This window comes from Dermacentor andersoni, chromosome 3 (genome assembly GCF_023375885.2).
Source record: "Dermacentor andersoni chromosome 3, qqDerAnde1_hic_scaffold, whole genome shotgun sequence".
Taxonomy (NCBI): domain Eukaryota; kingdom Metazoa; phylum Arthropoda; class Arachnida; order Ixodida; family Ixodidae; genus Dermacentor; species Dermacentor andersoni.
The window spans coordinates 149,145,986-149,170,633 of NC_092816.1; the positions used below are offsets into that span (position 1 = coordinate 149,145,986).

General features: G+C 46.2%; 1 protein-coding gene across 2 annotated transcripts in view; it reads right to left on the minus strand.

The window, feature by feature from the left end:
- Window positions 1-319: 319 nt before the first annotated feature.
- Window positions 320-24,648, minus strand: part of LOC126524653 (monocarboxylate transporter 12-like) — a 40,670-nt gene continuing 16,341 nt past the window's right edge. Inside the window, exons 2-5 of one of the 2 annotated variants that reach the window (XM_050172955.3) lie at window positions 13,806-14,056; window positions 7,844-7,987; window positions 2,940-3,812; window positions 320-2,584 (exon numbers count right to left, since the gene is read on the minus strand). In XM_050172955.3, the coding sequence (XP_050028912.1) occupies window positions 2,388-2,584; window positions 2,940-3,812; window positions 7,844-7,987; window positions 13,806-14,056 (1,465 nt within the window). In that variant the 3' untranslated portion in view covers window positions 320-2,387. The remainder of the gene's footprint in view (window positions 2,585-2,939; window positions 3,813-7,843; window positions 7,988-13,805; window positions 14,057-24,648) is intronic. The other variant, XM_072287337.1, reaches the window with a different exon arrangement.

Sequence of the window (24,648 nt, forward strand, 5' to 3'; positions counted from 1 at the left end):
GCGTGCGTATGGGCGACAAACCTCGCAGCCATATGGCTGTGATTGCAGCCCATGCTTGCGGCCATGGCGGCGTCCGTTCGCCGAACAGTTCAGACAACAGCAACAGAGGCAGTCATAGATAGGCTTTCGCTTATTGCAGTTTAGCTCAGCAAAGTGTCCATAGATTCTAACTTGTACGCAAAGTCAAGCACACAAACTTTCATATTTCATTTTCTGTTTGTTTATTTCATTTCCCCTACTTGTATCAGGTTGCCATGGCATGGAACGGAAACTGTAAGCTTGCGCACAGACGGATAGTGCCACAGAAACAGAGCTTAAGTTGCAGGACAAATTTTAATTACCTCCGAATAACGATTGGTGATAGCAAGCAACGAGGAATGTTCTCAAGGTCAGGGAAAAGCTTCTTGTGTAACCTGCTGCAGATCTTTATGCCACCCGTTTTTCGCGAAATATTCTGGTTACACCAGCAGACACACGAAGAGGCAGTCTCACTGTCAAAAACAATGCTGAGTGCCACCACGACACAGTCTACTTTGTGTGATCGAAGCATCCTCAGCATAAATGGTGGTGCTTCGCACTTGCGCTTTTTACTTCCTTCGCTTTTTACTCTTAACCGGGTTTCCACTTGTTCAAGATCGGCTGACATCAATGTGAAGTGGAAGAAGTAGGTAAAAACACAAACATCGCTTTACAATATTTAAGGCTGCGTACTCCTTGCGCCACCCTGGCGCCTTCATTTTCGGAGATCGCCCAAGAATGGCGAAGTACCAATATGAAATACGCACTGCTGAAGCTGTCACTTCGAGTACATACCCAGTGGAACATACGCAGTGACCAAAATTGCCTACTAGGCGTCTAAAAGTGGTGCAGCGCAACATAGATAGGAAGAAACAACCCAAGCAGGCCAGATGAAAGTACAGAGCACTGCATTCTAAAACTTATACAGCGCAACATAGAAAGGAAGAAACAAGCCGAGCCGCCCAGATGAAAGAACAGAACGCTGTAGAATGCAATACCAACTCGCCCAATGCTGAACCCTAGTGCCTACTTGGCCACACAGCAGACAGCAGCAAGTTGTCGACTCTGGCACATAAGCAGTGGCCCCCATTGTCTGGTCGAGAATACAGCAGCTAGCCCATACCTAGTGGAGAAAGGTTTCGTTGCGTCCGGTTTTTATCGCGCGTGATTGTACGAGGACCATTCGAAATGCGCGGCGAAGTAACTAATGAAAGCTTCCGATTTAAAACACGTTGATACCGGATAAGGAAATGTATCGTAAAGCGTATAAGTTACACGCTCGGACTGATTGCGTGGCAGGAATGAGGAGCATCGCAAGTAGACTGTCAAACGCGTTAGTGGTACTCCAAAGGAATCACCAAAACGTGTGCGATGAGGTATCGCATATTTTATATGCGTTTTCCCCAGTAAACAATATCATTCTAATGTAAAGATTTCTTTGCAAACGGTACCGGACTTTGATGATCATGCCTGCCGCTGTGTTGGAAAATTGCTCACACACTGAAAGCAAATGAAAGGTGTTCTACAAATGTGGGATTGAACCGCACTCTTCCAGTAAGATACCCCGCAGCTCTATTTGGCCAGAATCGCAAGCATATTTCCCTCTTGTTAACACAAAATCACCCTTTGAAGCGATTGGCGAGTGCGTCACGTCGTGCAACACGTGTCACCACAGCGTCTGCGAACGAGAGCCCCTGCCTGCAAGTGGCTATTCGGCCAAACACGCAGCAGTGAAACGGAGGAATTATACACCATTTATCATCTGTCATTTGCGTCGTGGTCATCTCTGCCTACTCATATCGTCACCATTCGTCATTTGAAAAGCATCAAGTATCCGTTCACCCTTTTGACGCCACCGCGTCGACACCTCAAAGTCTGCATTTCCATTAACTGCTCTTAGGACTTCGCCATAGTTTGGTCTCTCGACAGAAACTGAGCATGAAATAACAAGCTGCGTAAGATGGCAATAGAAAAATGTAGGCGTCACATTGGTTTTTATAGCGTTTAAATAACTATTTTACGAACGCTTCGCTTCACGCAAATTCCACCATGTGTGTTCGGCCCACATAATTGTTTCAAACTCTATGAGGTCATGAGTTGGCGGGATCCCCATTTGTCCTTAACCACTCGTTCGCGGATGCCATACTCTGAAATTAAATAAAATTCGACGGCTGATATTGGCGCCTGAAGTTCAGCGGAACACTGATGGCCAATGCGTCCGGGCACTGGCAGGACTCACCAGTCATTCGTGCTACATGATATAAATCATGTGCTATCCTGAATAGTCATCATTGACGGCTGTCGAGTTCAGTGGCAAGAACTTTGTCTCTGCTCAGTGCGTATAATAATAAATGCACGATGTGACACTGTCATACAAATGCGGTGGTCTCTTTCACATGTTTCGTCTCCAGCGTTGGCGCAGAGGACACATACTTAGGGGCACAACATCGCCGCTGAATCAAGGCTTGAATCACCAGCACTGTAAGCAGCATGCCTACACCAAGGTTTAGTCCAGCAAGCATGAAATAGAGCTTGTCATAGGAGCCACGGTTGTCCCGGAAAAAACCTGAACAAAATAAAATAAAAAGAAAACAATTGCCTATTTTATTTTAAAACAAAAGTACGTAACCTGTGGAACAATCAATGAGTTTTGATGCATAAACAACGGATTTCAGTTTTCTCCTTATAAATGTTTAAATCTAGTGAGACATACTTTCATGAGTAATAAGGATGTCATTCTAAATAATGCAATAGCTATTTAACTCAGGGCGTTGCCTCTGAAGGATAAACAGCGCCAGAATACAAACTCTGAATACAAACTATGAATTAATGTTGCATATTACTTACCATGTCATATTACAATAAAGCAATACAAAACCAATAGTGTGTTGCTCATTTCAGGGCTTTGTACGTGTACTTACCGAGAATTGCTGGGCCAGAGAGGCACACGGGCGCACCGACAAGTCCTCCAATTCCACAGCATAAGCTGAATCGATCCATGCCGACATGGTCGGCGACCAGCACCGGCCTCATACACTGGATGTAGCCTTGGGCCACGCCTGCCATGCAAGCAAGTGCTATGACTTGTTCAAAACATGAGACGCGCGCAATGACGGTAAAACACACAGCCGTCGCAAGAAGGCATATCACGGCGATGGGAGAGCGGCTGAAAGAAATTTTGTCCGACGCCAAGGGCACAACTACCCGCCCCATAGCCTGTCCCAGGGCAGTGAACATAATAACTGTCTTGGCACGTTCGAGCTCTGCTCCCTTGTCTGCAGTGTAATCTACTATTGTGGTCATGAACGTTGAAAAGCTGTAGTCTGAGATGACTTGAAGCAGCACCAGAACAAAGAAAGGGAACCATTTAAACACTGTGAACACATTGGGAGAGCAGCTTGAGGACGTCAGCCGTTTGTTATTTGCAAACGGCACAAACCGTTCCTTCTGTTTCACTAACTTCGTCGCTATTTCCACGGTGGGAGCGCTATCTGCATTAGCTTGCTGCGAGCTCAGAGTTACAGCATTATCCTTGTCGCTTTGACAAATTTGTAGAGGGCGAGGCGTCTTGATTAGCATGACTAGTGGCAAGATGTGCATCATCAAACCACCTGTGAGAAGAAGGCTGCCTTGAAGACCGTATTCCTTTACGAAGAGCGATGTCCAGGGAACGCCTGCTACACCAGCTGCGACCGTACCTACATCTTTGATGGCGATGGCAGTGGCCTTGTACTTGTCAAAATAGAGAAGCAAGTACATGAGCACACCTAGCAGTGTGGTTCCGATGCCGGCTCCTGGAAAAAAAATGTTCAAAAATAAAAAAAAAATTTACCAGAAGCTCGCGAATAGAGCTTGGTAATAGCTTATAAAAATGACATAATAAATTTCAATAATTTAAGTGGTATTTACTTTCCTTTTGTTTGTCCAATTTCACATTACACATAGAATATAAGAAGCAAATATATCAAGTTCAAACAGGTTGTATTAATTTTTAGCAAAATTTTAATGATGTATCCGGTTTTTTAGCGTAATAGTACTTATTTTGTTGATTAGTTGTTACCTTCTATATTGGTGATACTTTAAGCTGGATGTTTTCCTTTTATAAGTTTTAATCCACCTACATATTTCTGAAAAACTGAATTTCAACAAATATTTGTGCAATATATTCAAATTGGTTGATGAAAAAAAGCAGAATAATGTAGCCATTTTTAGGGGACCGGTATCAACTTACAGTTGTTTGGCAGCTTTTCACTGCGCGACAGAGGGCACAATGAAACAACCACAAGAAAGCTCTCGCTAAGAACCAAATGCTTTCATTCCAGGAGTGGCACGTGAAGGCAAGAGGGAAGAATATGCAAGAAAAGAAAAGGCAGAAATTCTGCTAGAACACGTTTAAGAAGGAATGTCGGCGTTAATGCAATTAGCATTGAAATAGCGTAGTGACAGGTCACCGTATTGGCACCGCCGGTACGCCTCATGTACGAAGCTTGTGTGCATCCAGGCGTGTTTCTCGCGCTTCCCACTGAACACGCTGCCCCACCTAGCGGTGTCACCGCGAAGTTCGCGCTTGCCTCGATCGTGAGTATACAGTCAGACACAAATGTCTAAATATATTTGCGACGCCAATTCGATTCCGCCCCGAGGCGGATAAATTTTAATGGCCTTTTTTTGTCATTGATCAATCAGCGTCAGCTACCGAGTGACGCAAATTAGTGTCAAAATATGTGTTGGGAGAGAGAGCGAGAGATACAAGCTATAATGATATGGAGATGTTAGCCTAATGTTTACTGAAGCGACCATGGCCGGCGACAGATACCCAGTGACCCAAGTAGAAGTCAAAGAGCTTCCTTAAAAAGGGCACTTACCTAGTGTCACATACTCTATGATCCTAGTTTGATCAACGGCTCGTTTTGAACTCGGTTTTCTCAGCACAGCAGCCCGTTGCATTGCCCATCACACAAGAGAATGTATAGCTAGATACATCGCCAGCAGAAAGTGCGCGAAATATCTTATTATTGCTAAACGCAATTAAAGAGATGAGCATGACCGATATTCATTTCTTTTTGGCCAACAGGACAATGGGCGAACAGCTGATGTAAGTGCCTGTGGGTGCTAAGTTTCTGAATATTTGTCTTGAGCCGTTACGTTCTTTCTCAACTTTTGCACAGCGTGGTCATTTTACAAATATTTCGGCATGTCCCTTCTGCTTAGGCATGACGTCATGTGATGACGCAAGGGTTGTCCGCTGCCGGTTGATTTGAACCGAACGTGTTCACGCGCCTCTTGCTCACGCAATTGCGTCATTACTGTCGTGACAGGTTGTAGTAAAAGGCCGGTTAAGACTGGTGATCGATGCCGGCAATCGCTCCGCCTCATTGCTCTGCTGAAGGTGGCTTTAAAACGAAGTTTCTATGCAGCTCTCACATATTCTACAATGGGAAGTCTGTGAAGTTTCCTTTCTGTACACACCAGCAGCACTGCGCTGGTACCACTCATGTGCCTGTCACCCAGAAAGACATCGCTGCACCTATCTTCCTATGAGAAGCTCTCCACGTCCCATCAGCTGCAGTCGTCACTGTAATAACAATAATAACAATACCCATTGTCGTTATCTTTATCGTCCCTCGCATATATGCACCGCAGCCTCACGAAACTTCCACAATGTCCACATTTTAGGATGAAAGTCATTTTAAATGCGAAGCATTGCATTTCGTAAGCCACAGAGTTCAGCGCCAATGTGGGTTCGCGCCCACTCGCTGGGCGCTATTGGCTGGGCTCATCCTTGCTCTTTGCACATGCGTGCGCTCTCCCACGACATGGGCGCATGCTTGGGTGCTTTTTTACTGCACTCGTTGTATGGGTGCGCGCCTCACAAATAAGACCTAGATAGGTTGCATTCTGTGCGCTGTCTTTAGCACAGGCCTCTTTTTACAGATACAATGAGCCCTCAAAAGTATCAAGCGGGAGAGGAGCGTAAGAGTGCAAAGGCTCCGCAGACACTACAGAGGTTAGTGATGCCTACGAAAGCCGCGATGCCGCAGGCGACGAGACCGGCCAACGAGACCGGCCGACGAGATACAGGCGGCCGTGGAGCGCGAGAAAGGAGTGGCAGGCGCACAAAGGACAGACGCACGCCAAGCGGACGGTCGCTGAACAGGCCGCCGAAATCAAGTAGCGCCGATTGGAGGACCCGCACTTTAGGCACGCAGACGCATACTCAGAAAGACACTTTTTTGAATACAAGGCGTCTGCGACCGCCTCCTTTTGCTATCGTACGTCGTTTGGCCATCGAGGCCTGCGCCTGTGGCGGTCCTCGAGAGAGCGTTGTCCCGGGAGGACGTCAGTTCACTTGGGCTTTATGCCACATGCAGTGAAGAAATGCCTCTCGTTGACTTATATAACCATTGAGGATCGATTCTATCGTAATGTTCTTCTACTACACTCGCATGCACGTGCAAATGAACGTGTACAGGCAGCAGGTGTGGCAGCCGCTCCAGCATTCTCAGGCGGAAGTGCTAAATTGGATTGAAGGAACGTCCAAATTTATTGCGTGCGTGAACTTATTTTGAAGGCAACGCAAAAGTATACGCACACAAATTCTACTTAAAGTGACCTCAATTGAGTGGCATGCTTAAAAAATTCTGAATGACGCGAAATGGGAAGGGAAGTCAATTGAATAGCTCACACGAGTGACATCACTTGCCCGTAATGCAAGGCGGTTCAAAATCGTGTAGAGTGATGCCGCCGCGACCACTAACGATGAGAATTCCGAAAGCAGTAATGTGTTGCAATATTTATGCATAGCACTTGAATCTGCCTTTTCATGATCGGAAGCATCTGCCCTTCCGAAGCAGAAAGTTTGTACACAATCGGCTAAATCTTTTCAAGGCGCCTGTACAAGCTCCCCGCAGTCATCGCACAACCCATTGCCAAAGGTGTTTGCAGCCATATCTTTGAAAGAGAAAGGTATTTGGTTGTTAGTCAGTGCTCTGCCCTGAGGTTTGGTTCTAGTGCTGTGCCCTGCGTCACGCTGTTGGTAGCTGTCATTCAGAATAATGTACTAATCGGCCCAAAGGAGCGCACTCTTAGCTGGCAGCTGGTTCCATCAGGTGGTGATATTGGTGAACAATGGCTGGATACTCAGCATCTCGCCTTTACACAGCGGTCAGAACAGCTTGCACACGTTGCAGGCCGCCTATAGAGGGCATCTCGGCAAACTTTAGCCATGGTTCTAAAATATGCTAGTAGCCCTATATCAGGAAGTGACAAAAATGCCGTGTTGTTTCCTCACTGAAGCAGGTCACCCTATCTCTTTGAACTCTGTACAATTTTGCATTTAGACGTATGCATACTAGTCTAACTCCCAAGGCTTGGGTTTCCTTGAAACAGCTTGCGTGGATAAATTTGTAAAGCGTATTGTGGATCTCTTGAAATTCAGTGTTGCTATATTGCCTGGCTTGAATTAAAGAAAACGCAAACATTTAAAATCTCTTCTCATAAAAACTTAATAATATAAACTGCATAACTTTTGCGTCATGTAACTTTCTTGTTTCATGCTAAATTCTATGACATTACGGGACAGTATTACAGTACCGACTCTTCATGATGATAAAACTTGACTCCAAAGCACTGTATTGAAAATTGTGCGAATATTTTGAAAACAAGCATTACCCCGGGATTTCACGGAAAAAACACAGCCCCTACTATCACTTGAGCAAACGATATTCCGTAAAGAAATATCGTTCCAGTTACAACCGCCCGTTTTTGTTAGGCGCTATAACGACCGATGAACAATGCACGAAGATACTCTCACCACTACTCGTACCTTGTATCACTCCGAAAGTCAGACAAAGCCAAGCAATATTTGGTGCGAAGCTAGATGCCACGGCGCCTACAGAAGCCATGACTCCACCCACAAGGGTTATGTGGTAGATGGAGAACTTCTTTTGCACGACGCTGACAAGAAGCCCTGAAAAAGCAATATGTTCAATATATATCCACATCATGCTCGCTGAAGGCTGTGCTACAATGCATGTACAATGCATGCAAACATTCCTGAGCTGTAGTTATAAATTCTAAAATATGTGATAATACTGGAGGTCAAAGAATCTCCTGCGCAGGTACTTCAGCTTCGATAAACTTGCGTTGCCAGAATCATTACGTAGCTCTTGACTATTACCACCACGGACTCACCTTCGAGAAGATAAACAGACTCCTAATTTTTCCGTTACCGCACTTCAAAGCTCGGTACCGACTTTGTTCTTTCGATGTTTCAATCTTCTCCGTAACATTGCAACGCGTAAGCGGTCGTCCCATTGTCCTTGCGCATTTGCCAAGTTACACCTGCGCTTTCTCCATAACCGAAACGGTTGTCACCTTCGCCGCAGAAAACGGCAGTGATTCCAATATAGTAATGTGCAGCTGAGGGCCGAGGGCTTTATTCAATTAGCGTTATGGTGTACCAGCTTTCGCCAGCGTGAGACACAGACTCGAAAATTGGTGGCGTCCTAATGAATGCACGCTTTAAAGGGACAAACTTGGGATTTATTTGCGACGGGCTGATTAAAAAACGCTTGGCAACAATTTTACTCAGAGCGTCCGTTCAACCTTTGTGTCGCCGTAAGTGCACTCAATATTCCGGGGAAGCTAACTGAAATGAAGGTGAAGACATATTGTGTCTCTGTGCGGACGGGTATAGAAATTTCGTTACTCGGCACCGCACCTGCATAGAGGAACCACCTAAACTGTGGGCCGTTTTCACCGATTCTAAAAGTCTTCACCAAACCTTGTAAGGTGTTGTGAACTGCTGAGCTTATTGGCGACTGGTTTGCTATATTCGACCACTTTACTATCTTAACAAGCAGGGGGCACGCGAACCTACGGTTTTAGTGGAATTCGGGACACTGCCGTATTTGTTGGAGTGAACGCACCGTTGAACGCAACGTCAAATAAACTAAGTGGTGTGATCAGCGCGGTCTATCTACCGATTTAGGAATTCGTACTCATCGCCGCTATAGCAATCAAACGTTTCAGTCATATCTCGTCGCCCTGAAAACTAGATAGAGATAATAACTCTGTGGCACCTTGTTTTAAACTGTACACTTCGGGAGAGGGAATCGGAAAAAAGAAGGAATAAGGAAGTGAGGAAAAAGAAAGGAATGAATAATAGTGCGCGCATACACAGCATTGTTCTCCCTGCAGTCAAGGCTGACCGCAGAGAAGATACGCTTTTTAAAAGTGCAGCAGGGCTCCGGTGGCTTTCTGTGCAGATAGCCGTCAAGTAAATAGTTCCAGTATACTTTCTCTCGTGAACACTCTCATCCGATCGAACTAACGAGGCACGCAGACTCACTTTCGTCCTCGAAGAAAAAAAAACAGTAGTCGACTAGGATGTGTTGCTCGGTCCTGCCGCACTCACCTAACTTCAATGAGGCACTGCCTATCATGGCGATGCGAAAATAGTAGGCGCTTGTAGAAACGACGCGAGCCACAAGCGACACAGTGCAACGGGGAAGAATCTTGACAGAGGTGGCATTGACATTAAGGGCCAAGGAAGCACAGTTCCGAGTTGACACATATATTATTGAATTACAATGTTTTTATGCACCGCAAATAAGCGAAGTTGCCGTGCTGCGTCAGATGTTGAAAATGGAAAAGGTCACGCTAGACTTGTTTGGCGGGCATGCTGCTTGGTTTGTTTCTCGACCCTTTCTTTGCAGACGATGCCGCAATAACGTGGCAGCCAGTAAAGCTTGACGGTATGCCGATTTTAAATATGTCAACAAAAAGGCTGTCTTATTTAGGATACCATTTCTTTATGGACACCGTGATATAACCTTGACCGTTTAGTCTGCAGAACTGCCTTCGACTCATAGGCTATGGTGGACCGCTTCGTGGGCTGCTCATAAGTGTAGCTGAGAGCCGCAAGTACCGATCCCGTGGATATTTTAGTTTTAGTGAACTTCAACTTGATTGACACCAATCTCAATATGATTGCCGTCAGGGGACGAGTTGTTAGTAGTAGCAGAATTATTAATGTATACATGCACAGAATCAGATTACAACTGGTATAATTGCTGTATTGGAATGCATTATGTAGCCGGACAAACTAGTATGGACGAAGAATCAAACAAACAGGACAAGCGCGGAACTTCAACTCAGATTTACTCCAGGAAAGCCACACATTTCTACATGTATCGTAATCACACATGGTAATCATCGGACAACCATCACTCGACAGTGGCATGCGGGCGTGAGTGGCACAAATTTGCCTGTAAATAATTTAACGCTTTTTGATAAAGAGTTAAATTATTTACGTGCACATTTGTGCCACTCACGCCCGCATGCCAATGTTGAGTAATGGTTGTCCGATGATTATCAAGTGTGATTATGATACATGTATTAACGTGTGGCTTTCCTGGAGTAAATTTTGGTTGAAGTTCCGCGCTTGTCCTGTGTGTTTCCTTCGTCGTCCGTTGTCGTTTGTGCGGTTACACAATGCATTCCAATATCGACCACCAACAAGCCCGCCTCTCCCTGTTAAACAATTGCTGTATAGGGCTCCCTTTAGAACTACCTGGGGCAAGTTAGCCTTCTCTCGAATATCAAGAAAGCAAAAATTTAAAAACGATTGTCGGAGGAACCACAAAACAGTCCGTGTCGTTGTGGAAGATGTGAAGCGTGACGGAAACTATGAACGGCGTGCGGCCATTTTACCGGGATACGCAGCGCGTGGTCTTCTCACTGCCGGAGAGGCTAGGTTGTGTGATTGAATTTGAGATAAGTGGCGCTTCCGAGCTCTGAGCAATTCGATGATCCTATGGATTCACAAAGAATGGTTAAAAAGTATCTGTTTCTGGCAGCTTTTTGAAAGAAAACTTAGGCCTGAATTGGTTATTATTCAGCCTGCGCCGGACCATATGTCGCGCCCGAATGCGAGTAAGCTCCATTTTGTCGCTAAGCCTCCTAACTCTTGCGTCACAAGGTATGTACTTAACAGGTATTCTGCTTACTGGCGCCATTTGTGAAGTTCAAGGAACGTCACAGCGGATGTAAATTCCAAATTGGGCCTATATAAAATGAGACACTACCTAAATGAGACGTTATTTTGCAAGTCTGACAACGGCAAGGTAGAAAAGAGCTGGACAATACGTCACCCACGAAGAGCATATACCTCATTAGTAGGGCCTGTGTAAAATCAGGAACTACTTAAGTGAGATGTTATTTTAAATGTCCTTCAAAGAAATGGTGGAAAATAGTTGGGGTCAATACCTGTCCCACAAGAACCATATGCCTCATTGGTAGGGCCATCTTCAGTGGTAATCACGCAACACCATGCGTACAGGTCGCTTCTTAGCCATCGAAAAATGTGACCATCAATTTCTGCTTTCTCTAGCACATCAATATTTTCTCCATCGATGATTTTCTCAAGGCCCATTTCGTTCCAAGCAAAAGCGCTGCAGAAAGGTTGTTGTGCATCGTATCGGAGAACTTGCAGTGGCTCTTGCCGCCTCTGGGCGGTTGTCGTCGCTCAGTACAAATGAGATAACGTATGCTCTCTTATGTCAGAATGCATAACAGTCACTGTTCTATCAATACACTCAGTATTGATTTGATGGCACCGCTCCTCAGGAGTGGAAATCGGCCCGTCCCTTTTCGTACTGAAGCCCTGAAATCTGCGCTTGGCCTATCGCAGTCGCATCTGGGTGGGCAAGAGCATGAAAAAGGATGGCACTTGAACGAACCTCGAGCACCTCAACACCTGTCCTCACATCATGGCCGGCTTCCAAAGTGGTCACTGAACGGACCTTTACGGTGCCCACGGTTCAGTGAGATAAATTCACAACGCCTGTTTATGAGCCCTGACGTACAGTAAAGTCTACCGCCTAAGTCACCCCTACGCGAACGGACAAGGAAATGCCGCCTGTGTCTCAGTGTCACAGTTACTCAGCTTTATGCTTGATTCAGAGGCGTGACCGACAAACCCACCTGGAGGGTGACACAAGCAAGTCGGACAAAGGTATAAAGCGCCTTCCCTCTGTTCGCGCTATCGTATACGAAGAGGCTATTACATGCAACGTGATTTAAAGTTTCGACACTCGTCCGCTATCAAGACACAATGTTCTATGTCCGATCTATCCAAAAACTGATCGCATAATCTACACGTACATGCTGCTAGAGTTTGCGGGGTGTATGGGCTGCTCACTACCTCTGGGTAGTTTGAGCGCAATAAATTTGCCTGTTTTTCATGCAGCGCATTATAGCGAACTAGAACACCTCTGTTAAGCTTATCTACCTTTCTAGACACCCTTTGTATATATTTTTAAAGGAGGCAACAGCATGAATAATGCCGACACTAGTCCTGGTGCTAGCTCTTATAGGGTGAACTTGTCTGTTGCAGTACGGCTTGCAGTAGAGCAGACATTCTGCGCATTACCACCAGTAGTATGCTGTTCGCTTGCGTTAATGCCAGCTGAAGAAGTGTCGTCATGCCAGTCTATACGCAGCGTTTTCGCTGCCCTGCCGTCGTCATTGTGATACCGCTGTTAAGCTGTTTTTCTGCTGTCATGGTCGTCATCGTCGGCATTATGGTTTTGACCTTGTTACTCACGGATGGAGGAGTTCCCGAAGTTGTGCGAAAGTTAGGGTTCTTAGACAAGTTGGAGGAGTAACACCTGTTGCAGCGCATAAATTGAGGGCCGAAGCAATCAGCCTAACTCTGCCGTTGTTTTATTAGCGCAGCTCATGACGTTATGGCAATGAAGTCTTCGTAACATACTATATTTCTACGGTGAGAATCCTATGAAGAATATTTCGCGAAAGAAAATTGTCGTTGGCGCCTGGACAATGCTAGCGTAGATCGCCAGGTGGATTTAAATACTTACCCTTTCTTGGTTCATCAAAATGGTCAGGAATACGAAAAGCTCTTCTGTAAAAAAATCGCACATGTTGCACAATAATTTGTGCACCAATGATCTAGAATACGGGTAAAAATTCTGTTGTTGCAGATATGCCGGAAATGGCGAGACCACGGCAAGTTTTGCTGTGATAAATCCTGCCAAAATTTTAGCGACGAGTTGCGCATTTACCATTGAATTGACAGTTATTCAGATTGTACTTCAACAGTCGCAGAAACACGTGTGTGGTCGTAATCTACCTATTTTCCACAATTCTTTTCTGAAGCTGTGCAACAACTTGCGCATTTAGAGTAGGGATAGGAACTCCACTCATGCCCTAAATATTTAGGCAGCCATACCGCTCCGGAACAAGAACGTCACCGTTACACTGAATTCTATAGAGCAGAATATGGAACTGATTGCGCGTGACCTAACATTTGCTAAGCACATTCACAAGATGCTCCAAAGAATTAGAGTTATGACACAAGAGATGGGCCAAAGAAACAGCGCCATAGAATTCTGGGACGCAAAAGAAAAATATTACCACGAGTAACAAAGATCCTAACTAGAGAAAAATAAGCTGGGTGTAATCTGGGAATACTGCCAGCACTCTTTTGATAGCATTTGAGAAGCATTTTAAGCCAGCCACCAACAACCATGAGGACAGCATAGGTCTAATCGAGACGCCTAGCTGGTTAACATTACTGGGACACATTCGACTCATGGTGCATTGTTAGACTTCGAAACGCGAAAGCTCGTCAAATACGATGGGTGCAAACAGGTAAGTTTTATAGTATTTCGATTATTTAGAGTTTTTAGAGTATTTAGAGAGTATTCCGGTAAGCACGCAATCAAGCATCGAGACTGAGGAATATGGGTGAAGCTTATTACCCGCGCATCCACCAGAGATGGCGAGTGCAGTCTGCGGCCAGGCAGCTTTCTCGCGCCCAACGTGATGCTTTTCCATGAAGAGTACATATAGGTACCCATAGCTGCTTGAGGCTATGCACGAGAAGAAGGTGATGCAGGCAGTGGCTACAGGCACACCCCAGCACGTGTCCAAGTCCACGTAACGCCGCCGTCCAGTTGAGCCACTCTGCATCTGCGAGCCATATTTAGGGTGTTGACGCACGGGGGATTCGCTGAAACACAGACAAAATAGTGTGGCTTCGTGACAGCACTACGCGATAATGATCAATGACGACGCAACATATTAGACTGCACAGGGATTTCAAATATGTTAACAAGAACTCGCCGCTAAACTGCTGGCCTATCACTATAATCAGATTATTTGGCGACCTCATAAAACACGTCGTTTAATTTCGTATAAATAACTACCGCAATATTATCAATGTATTTCGTTCCTACCAGCTTGGTTAGGTAGGGGTTTCTTTTGCGAGACAAAATTGGAGATCTTCATCCACGATCCTCATGTTAAACTCGACGTTGATACTTTGACTGATGCCATTTTTCTTGAGCCTTGACTTTCGACAGAGTAGCATGTTAGTGCCTCATGGTAAATTCTCCTGCTTTATCTTATGCCCTAACGTACTTTCTTGGATCTACAAGTTCTTCACTAATCGTGCCCAGCAGGTATGTCTAGCTAACCATTTGTCTAAGCCGACATCCCTGTCATATCGTTTAAGTCTACCCTCGGCCTACTCTTATTCTTCATGTATATTAACCAACTGCCCTGTATTTATCTTATATTCGCTTGTTTGCTGACGACTATACTCTCTGCAGGACTATTACTAAGTCAAGCCATTTAACCAAATTGTCTCTAATGAACCACATCCGGGAAATGGTTCCATGATGAGTAATGACATTGAACTGTACTAAATGCACCATTGTATCCTTCAATCACCGCTGTAACTCACTGCTCTTGCCTTACAACTTCACGGAAACACAACTTGAACTGGCATCCGTTTACAAATGTCTTGGCGTTACCTAATTTTATCATCTATCTTGGAACGCACTTGTGGCTTATATCATTTCAGCAGGGATCGAAACATTGAGCTTTATTACACGTTATCTGCGCAATGGACAATATCTGAAACTTCTCGCTTATATATCGTTAGTCGGATGAAAACTAGATTACGCGTCCTCTGTGTGGAATCCCTCCGATGTTGATCTCACCAACTATATCCGATCAGTGCATAAGTATAAACCATAGTTCATTCATTCTTTATATCTCTATAACATCAACCTTCCCGCTCTAAAAGCACAATGCAATTTAGCTACACTGTCTTTTCGCCACCGTGCTGCCACCTTATCCCTTGTCCATAAGTTATTTCGTTCCACACACAATCGCGAGCCCTACATAACAGCTGCCGTTTACATATCTAATCTCACAAGCCATGCATTTCACGTGTTTCGTGTACGTGGCAGAACTAAAACAATATCTGCTTATTTTTTCCTGGACCAGCCAAAAACTGGACCGGTTTCCCCAACAATATCTGTCTTACGACCTACCTTCGTCCTTCAGACCAAATGTAACAAAGCCTGTTTAGAGTTCAGACTTTGATACAATTTTTTATACATCTTTGTGACCCACTCTCTGTAATACTGCGTCATGGTGCCTTTTAGAAAAATAACATAAAAATGGAAAAGTGGTGTATACAAAGTGTCGCTTCAAAATAAAGCCTATTGTGCTCCTTTCGCTACTTCCCAAACCGACGTAACAGTTACGGTATCTTTCAGCTGGCGTGAGTAAAAATATTTTTATAAAATCAATCCTGGTATGCTTGTGCAGTTCAATTTTGTCCACAAGAACTGTAAGATCTCACTAAATATGCTGCGCAGGAGGATGAAAGCAGCCTGCCAACTGTCGAAAGATGCAATACAGCGGTCCATGCGGTGATGCCCAAGCATGCAATAAAAAGTGCCAAAGCACTTCGCCCTCGGCTTTGCGTAATTCAACGCGGCTCTTCGCAGAATGTTGGCGAAATTAGCCTAACCTCTTAAGTGGCAGCTCAAGAATATTTTGACCTGAAATACTTTGGAAATACTAATACAAATAAAATTATTAGTCTGCGCCCTGATATTTACCTACGTTTAATTACCAGCTCAACAGTGATATTCACAAAATAGTCAACCGTGAGCACGAGCATCTATTTTGGTGACAAAAACTGCAGGCGTCGTCGTTCTTTCCCTATATAGCACGTAATGGTAATATTTCTGGCCACTGCACAAATCGTTTCCTCTGTTTAAAAAAAGCTCAAATTTTTTATGTGAATGCAGGTGCGCGTCAATACTCCACGTGGGCATTGTCTAAATGTTATTGGGGTAAGTCATTCAGTAGGCAGTGCACAATGGCACTCAACGAAATTATTGAGCTGCCAGCTGAGTATTCAGGCACGCCTTTTGTGCTGTGCACCTGACGCGCTGCCTTCCTTGGCCTTTATGAATTCTGCGCAGATAATATTTAGTTAATATCTATATTATTTTTACATTATTCACACATTATAGACAGTGTCAATCGCGCATTTGAATGCTATCTTTCGCGAAATAGGAAAAGTTTTCTATGGAACAGCAGCCAAATGTTTTCATAAAAGAGTTCGTTTGTCAGCCTATAGTAAGTATAGTACTGTTCCTTATACCGACCTGCGAACGAAATGCTATACAGCGGTTTATAAGTAAGGCAGCGAAAACTCAGCTCAATAATTCAGCACTTTTCCAGCTGCTTAGAGCTTCACTCAAGTGCGGCTAATGAACATGTAGATCATAAGTGTTCAAAGCCGTCAGCAGGCAGCAAAAAATATTCTTTGGCTGGCTTGATAGGCGGATAAGCTTTAGCTTGTAAAAAGCCGGGGACACCTAAGCAGTTCTCATGATTCCTGAATGTGAAATTATTAACGACATTTGGAACGCCGCTCAGCAGAGCTTCAAATTATGAAGTCGTCGCGGGCAAGCAAGCACGTTGAGACGTTTGGCGAATGCCTCCTAGTCGCTCAAGGTCGGTGTTGCCTTGGCGCGTTTTGATTTGGCCATACTACAGCCACCGTAGCGTTACTGGGGCGCAGTTACAACGTAGGCGAGAGCCTGCGCGTACAAGGAACGCGCGGTTAGCACAGGCGTCGGAGGGCGAGAGCGAGGGTGACATCGTGTAGATGCGATGCGCTCTAAAACCCTTTGATAATTCGAAAGTTTGAGACACTCCTTCTCAAGGCGCTTTCCTCCTCAATTTCCCTCGCCCGCCGGCTGCGCACGGCACGCTTTTTCTCCTGGGCTCCCGCGGACGGGCCGCAGCATTCTATGGAGTCGCGTTATTTTGGGCCAGTTGCGCACTCCATTGGTGTTGAAAATTTTGAGAAATGCTGATAACAGCATCCATAATACCGAAGGCAACGTTTATGAGGAGGTTGGTATTCTCTTAAAGCCGTATGAACGTGCTATACTGATGTAAAAGGAGTTTTGAGGAGAGTTCTATACTCCAGACAATTATTCGCCCGCATGATGAGATGCTTTAGTTTGTGCGTCTGATCTAGTATTGCTTGTGGCACATCTTTTTTTGTGTGGCTTATTAAGCGAAAGCCTTAGATTTTTGTTTTAAGGTCGCCCTGTCATCTAGAGAAAATATCATGTGAACGAAGCAAAGCCGGAAGCGAACCTGAGCATGTGCAGCCTTGTATAAGAGACGATTACTGATTAGCAAATTAATGATTCATTAATTATTGGATTAAGATGAATCAAGGTTTACTAAAGAGGATTAACGTTTATTGAGGAGAATTGAGGTGGATTAAAGCCGATGAAGGTGGATAAGAGTTAATGAAGGTGGATTAAGGTGCGTTAGGGAGGATTATGGTGTATTAGTGGATAAAAGTAAATAAAAAAGGATTTCATTTCATTTCATTTATTTACTCTCAGGGCCGTTCGGCGTTACAGAGAGGAGTGGGTATACAAAAATGCAAATGGCTATACACGAATACATTTTTAGTAGGAAGGTTAACGAAGGTGATCGTATACAGCAGACTTCAAGACTTCGGGTACTGCGATGGACATGACGGAGGCAGGAAGGTGGTTCCAGTCCACGCTTGTCCTCGGAACAAACGAATCAAAATAAAGATTAGTCCTGCAGCTTGGCACGCCAACTTGGAACTGGTGGTCCATGCGGGATGAAAAGTAAGTAGGAGTAGTAAAGAGTGATTGCTTAAGAGTGTCAGAGGTGAAATATATTTTGTGAAAGAGGCATAATCTAGAAATACGAAGGCGTAAGGAAAGGTCAGGAAGATCTAAAGCTTTCTTCATTAGCGTTACACTGGCTGAACGAGAATAGTTAGGGCGGATTAAGGAGGATTAAGGTGCATTCAGGGGGATTAGGGCGGATTATGGAGAATTTCCGTGGATTAAGCTCAATGAAGGAAGATTAGGTGAACTAAGGAGGATCAAGGTGCATTAAGAAGGATTAGGGTGGATTAACGTCGATGAAGGTGAATTAGGATGCATTAAGAAGAATTATCGTGGGTTAAGGTGAATGAAAGAGGATTATGGTGGATTAAGGTCATTGAAGGAGGATGAAGGTGGAGTATGTTGAATTAAGACGGATTAATGGACTACCAGCGTCAAATGAAACGTCAATAGCCGAGTGCGTGCCCCAAGCACAAGCTGCAGTATAGTGCGCGTCGCCCAGTCACCACCATTGACAGGCGCGCACATACGGTTTGGACGCACTGCGCGATCCCCCTCCAGCGAGATAATTTCGGTTCTGTTCTTGTTCTTACATTTGAAAGAGACAAAATGAAAAAGAAAGATGAAGCCGAAATATTGCAGTTCACGGCGAGTCTTATGTGGGTTTGAACTTATCGAGACTTATCTGAACTTTTGGGAATTAAAACTGTGTGGGTTTTGCAAAAAGATTGCGGAAGAACGTCTATCTCTAAACTTGTAATAAAAATGTCCAATAATATGGGTCTGATAATTGATTTGAAGGCTTTGTAAAATTCACAGGAAAGTCCATCAGGGCCGGGTGTTTTCGACATAGGCAGCTGATCAATAGCTAGCTCAATTTCTTGTATCGTAAGGGTATCACTAATGATTGCACAGTCATCATCCTCTAAAGGTTTTACAAGAGACACAAAACTCGCTAAGACTTTTGCATAGTGATCATCGGGCCGGGCACTGAAGAAAACACTGTAGTAAGTATCGAAATTAGAAATTATGTCATTCGTATTTGTTAGAAGAGTACCTTCGGAGTATAATTCCGCAATTACTTTGGAAACAGCATGACGTCGCTCGTCAAGTAGAGCTTGACGTGTTGGCTGCTCAGACTGCAGAGCACGCCTATTTCGAGATCGAACTCGCAAACCTCTGTAACGCAGTGCATCACACTTTTGTAAGTCACATTTAAGATTTTCTATGTCATCAATGTAAGTGCCTGGCATTTCGCATTCCATTTGTTAAAGGTTGTGTAGGCTTTTAAGAAGTACTGTTTCTTCATTCTTTCTATAGAATGCATTGAGCGATTCAATTTCTATAGCCACTGTACTAACCGCTTGTTTAAAGAGTTCCCAAGCTGCAAATAACGGCAAGTCAGTAGAAAGAGAATTTTTAAGGCCATGCGCACGCGAATAATAAATTTCTGACCATTTAGGAGCTCAGAGTAAAGCTTCCAGAGTGCCCATTGTGGTCGGAAATTGGTTACAGATTTCTCACCAATCTTTGCAATAACCATGCAATGATCAGAGAACGAAACTGGGATACTAATACAGGACAGTGCACGGGAGAGGAGTGATGAAGAAACATAAATCCGATCAAGGCGGGCGTAAGAGCGACCTTGAATTCGTGTATAAGAGCGAGCTCCCTGGCCCAATACTTCTGTATCAATGAGCCCTGCATCTTCTATTACGCTAGACAAAACTTCACCACTCCAGTCCCGCTGAGTGTTAATGCCGCTTCTATCCCTCGGATCACATACACAATAGAAATCTCCCATTAACACAATGCAACGATCACAGTCCATTAGACTACGCACAGTATCGAATAAGAGAATTCGTTTTGCAGCATCATTAAATGCATAGACGTTGACTAATCGCCATGCCATGGCACACCCTGCAACACAATATCACAACATATATATCGACCTTCAGTGTCTACATGATAACTAAATTCTGAACAAAGTAGGCTCTTTTTCAGAAACAGGAAACAGCCCACGGATAAACCAACAGCGTGTGAAACGCAGACGTTATATTCAGACAGAAAAGGTCGCAAAGCCCTTTCTGTCTCGTCATCACTCTCAATCTTCGTCTCCTGCACGGCGACGAAGTCGAGGCGCTTCCTAGACAAAAGCCGGCGAAGCTGCGCCTGTTTCTGCAAAGACCTAAGGCCTCGTGCGTTCAAAGTTGCGAAGAGAAGTTTCTGGGACAGGGCCATGGTGACTACCCACTATTTAGGTGTAATTCTCTATGCAGTCGGTCCTAGAGGGTAACGGTGAGGCTCCCTCCGAACCCTCACCAGGCCTCCTGGACCATGATCGCCGGCACTGTCCTGAGTGCGTCGATGTTTTGCGGCTACGTGCTTTTCTTGTTGTACTGGTCGTCTCACTGTCCGTGCTTAATTCTGATCTGTCAGTCGCACGGCGCTTCGGGATTGACGTATCCGCGTTACTTCGTCGGTCCTCTGCCAGCATAGCGCACGTATTAAGATGCTTCGGTGCAGCAGATGAGTCATCATCGGCTGCCTCATTCGCTGGCTGGGCAGCAACTGGCTGCGTGGTAACGGGTGCTTCTTTCTATTCGCTACTTTCCTTTTCCACGGGCAGTTCTGAGATGCCATTGTCTTTAACATGTAGAGGGGCCTTACTGGCACAGCTGGTATCCGCGGAAGAGGGAACGTCTCCAGTCGCGTCGAGAACCTCAGCAATGTCCATTATGTGATCCTGCAAGCTTTCATCCGGAGGCCTTGTCCTGTCTCGTAACTTGTCAGCGTATGTCACAACACATTCTTCAGCTGTGTGGCCAAAGCGTCGGCAGGCTTCACAACGTGGGGTTCTGCAGTTTCGGCGAATGTGCCCAACCTTGTTACAGCGGAGACAAAGCGGGGGCCGGCCTGGAATCAATACAAGGCTCTGCACTCTACAAATATGTAGCAGATGTGGAACGTCTCCCACGCCGACTCCATCGGCAAGAGTCAACACCACGCCACGATTTAGCGTACGCATTTGTTCCATCTGCGATACTCTCCAGCTTTCTGCTGATATAGACTTCACTTTCCCGTAAGCCTGGAGCGCATGTCAAATGTAGTCATCTTCCAAACGCTCTGGAAACCACAAAAGCTTCATTTTAACTTCCGTGGGCTCAGGATCAATAACGACGCAGCGTCGACCTTTTGCGGATAATGCCCCGCATGCGGCTAGCTTTGATTTTGTCATCCCTGATTAGCACGTCACCATCCGCACGTGCGACATCTGAAATTGACCGACGGAACTTATTTCCTTCAGGTCAATAACGTTCCGAAGGGCGTCTCTGAAGTCTTGGGCTCTGTACGGTCGACTTCTTAAGTCAGCATTCAAGAAAACGGAGTCCACAACCAGCTTACCGGTAGGAAGACGGGGCAGCACAACACGGTAGTCATTGCTGCTGGCTGAAGCATGAGCAGCACCTCGGCCAGAGGCCGATAAATCCTTTGGAGCGGAGAACATGAAAAAAGCGGCCGTTCGGAACGCCGTCTTCTCCTTTCTTTCCGGACCACGGTGGTCGGTTGACAGGACCGGATATTCAGACAGGGTTAAGCATCGGAACACAAGTGCAGCAATGTAAAAAAGGCTCGACATCTTGTGCATGCTATGCAGTGAGAGTCTAACGTTATGTGTACTTGCAACCATAAGTGACTGCGAAAAGAAATCAGCCCAAGTATTCTTAGGGTCATTTAAATTGAGGCACTAGGTGTGGCGAGCTCAAGCGGGGCATTCTATTTCTGTCGCTTAGCGTGTCCCGTTTGAGCTACACATCGCTTCAGTTCAGTTCGTAACCTCGTTGGAACAGAAGGAACTTAGGCACTATTGACCAAAAAAAATATAGCCGCCTATCAATGACTTGTGCGTTTAATGTGTATCGCTCACTTATGTTGTGCGCACGAAGGGCATGGCTCTTCACATGTAGCTCTTATGTTTCACGCAGTTTTCTCACGAAGAGGCAAGGTGCTGTTTAGCATGTAGTTCAATAGACAGTGCACGAACTTCGAGCTATTCACTATTTATAGACAATGCCGTTTTCGCCGCATCACTCCATGACGCGTACGAAAACAGCAAAGTGCGTGGGGAGTAACTGTTGTCGTTCGTCCCCCCGTTGCTCTCTTTCCGACCAGGGACTAAACACTTACTCACCGAAGTTTGCACATGGCACGCACATTCATGCAGTCAGTCCTTTTAGGAACGAAAGCGCCCTTTTTAGGACTAACGGCCCAGTTACTCCCGTTTTCCCCGGGATTTTGCTTAGAGTGTATCGCCAGCGCGTTCCACGGGTATTTTAGCCCCCCACCCTGCAAGAATTGTTCTTCGACATTCCCTGAAGCTTTGGTCACCCCACACGTGCGAATGGTGTCGCCTATCTTGCTCTGAAAACGTGAATAAGACAGAGAAGCACGATCCACGACATAGCAAACTACGGCGCGCGCCAGGCTCCTCTCCCGCGCGTTCTGCGCAAGGCCGCCACCAGTGGCGCGTCCGTCGGCGTGCACGGCGCGTATAAACGTGCCTTAAGGCCTATAGTCCAACGTAGCGTGAGTGCACGCACACATTGCGTCACGTTGGCGAGAACAACAGCGTCTGTAGTTCGACCGATGGTTCGACGCCCTGGCACCGCCAACGTAACCACACGCGGCCAACGCGCTCCGACGCGCCCGGCGTCTTACCACGCTTGCGCACGTGCCGATAACGTCGGAATGTAAACGCGCCTTTAGAGCTGCCCGAGCACTGCCCCAGCACTTGACATATGAGAACAACGAGAAGATCGCGAGCTGAGGGAGTGCGAGGACGAAGCAATCCAGCATCGTTACCTGTGGGTTACTTAACCGTGACGAAGGTTATGTGCACGCTGGACAAGCTTCGCTTACCTCGGTTTTACGTGTACATCGAAGTTTTCTTCCTGCATTGAATGCGCTGCACCGGATACCCTGCAGCAGGGGCTGTTACGTTTCGCCTACAACGCGCGGTAATGCCGGCGCGGATGCATCGGACGCCGGGGCTTCGTTCAAAGCGGCGGACATTTTGGCCCGTTCGACGCCGCCGCAACGCCTCCCCGCCAAACGTGTCCAGGCGTGTTTCAGTGCCACGTGTCTTCGTGTGTACGTGTGTGTGTGTGTGCCCTCGCTTGTCAAAGCGCGGCAGCCGGGGAGCGGAGTTCCCCGAATGAGGAGCCGGGAGGTCTCTCGGCTCAACCGTGCGCGCCGTCGTGTGGGCAGGTTGGCGATGCGTCACTACACTCGATTCAGCAGGTCTCTCGGCTCGACCGTGCGCGCCGTCGTGGGCTCATGCTCCGCCGTCCCGTGACCTTCATCCCGTGACCTTCATCCCGTGACCTTCCCTTTTGGACCGCGACGCCGAGAGTATAAGAGCAGCTGCCCCCGGACGCCAGGAAAGAGGCTCCGATTTGTACTGTTGAGTTACGTGCTCTCCCGTCTCTCCACTTCGGTCGACCTGACCGGCCGCTCTTTTGCTATGTTAGAATAAACAAGTTGTTCTGTTACCAGTCTTCTCTTGCTTTGCCGGGACCTTCGGATGCTTCCAGTGCCCCAGGCCGCCAGGCCAACGCTACCCTTGGGGCTTGCGACCCATTGGCAATAACGGGCGTCAGCACCGAGACCCCAACAACTCGTGCCAGCGGTGCGATTCCTACATCTGGTTGCCAGCGGTGAGATCGCGACAACGGAGGCCAGCAGCGAAGAGATGCGGTTGACTGTATGCTGAGCAGCTCAACGACCATCCGGGAGCAGTGCAACGAGCCCTGTGTGATGACTGGTTGCCTGCAGCGGAACGACTGCGCTGAAGTCTTGGCTGCAAGGTTTGGTGAGTGCGGGACTTTCTTCTTCTGAGTTTTGTCAGGCTTTTGTTAGTGTTAGAAACAGAGCTGGTAATTGTGGTTGTCGTTGCTGCCGGGTTAGTTTGCGGCAAGACAATAGTAGGCAGTAGAGAAAGCAGCATTCAGAGCAGCCATGGATTTGAAGTCGTTGCGCAAACCGAAATTGCTGGAGCTTGCGAGAGAGTTGGGTCTGGATGTCTCAGACAAACTCAGAAAACCAGAACTGCTAAGGGCTATTCTTGAGTTAGAAGCTGAGGATGACGAGCTGTCGGAATGCCTTGAGACCATTGAGGAGAGGGAGCTTGAACTTAAAGAACAGAAAGAGAAACAGGAGCGCGAACTAAAAGAACAAAAAGACAAAGAAAAAGAAGAGCGCGACCGTCAACTCGCTTTGGAAATGAAGCGTCTCGAGTTAGAGATGGAACGCGCTCGTAATGGAAGTCAGGCACACGGTGCAGGAGAACGAGTATTGTTCAAAATGACTGACCTGATGCGGCCGTTTAAGCTTGGAGAGGACATTGGTTTGTTCCTGGTTAACTTTGAGCGAACGTGCGAGAAGCAGGGGTTCTCTCGGGAAACGTGGCCACAGCGCTTGCTCACTTTGCTACCCGGCGAGGCGGCCGACGTAGTCGCTCGCTTGGAGAGAGAGGAGGCAGAGGATTTCGACAAAGTGAAATCGAGTCTGCTAAAAAAGTACCGGCTGTCAGCGGAGGCGTTCCGTC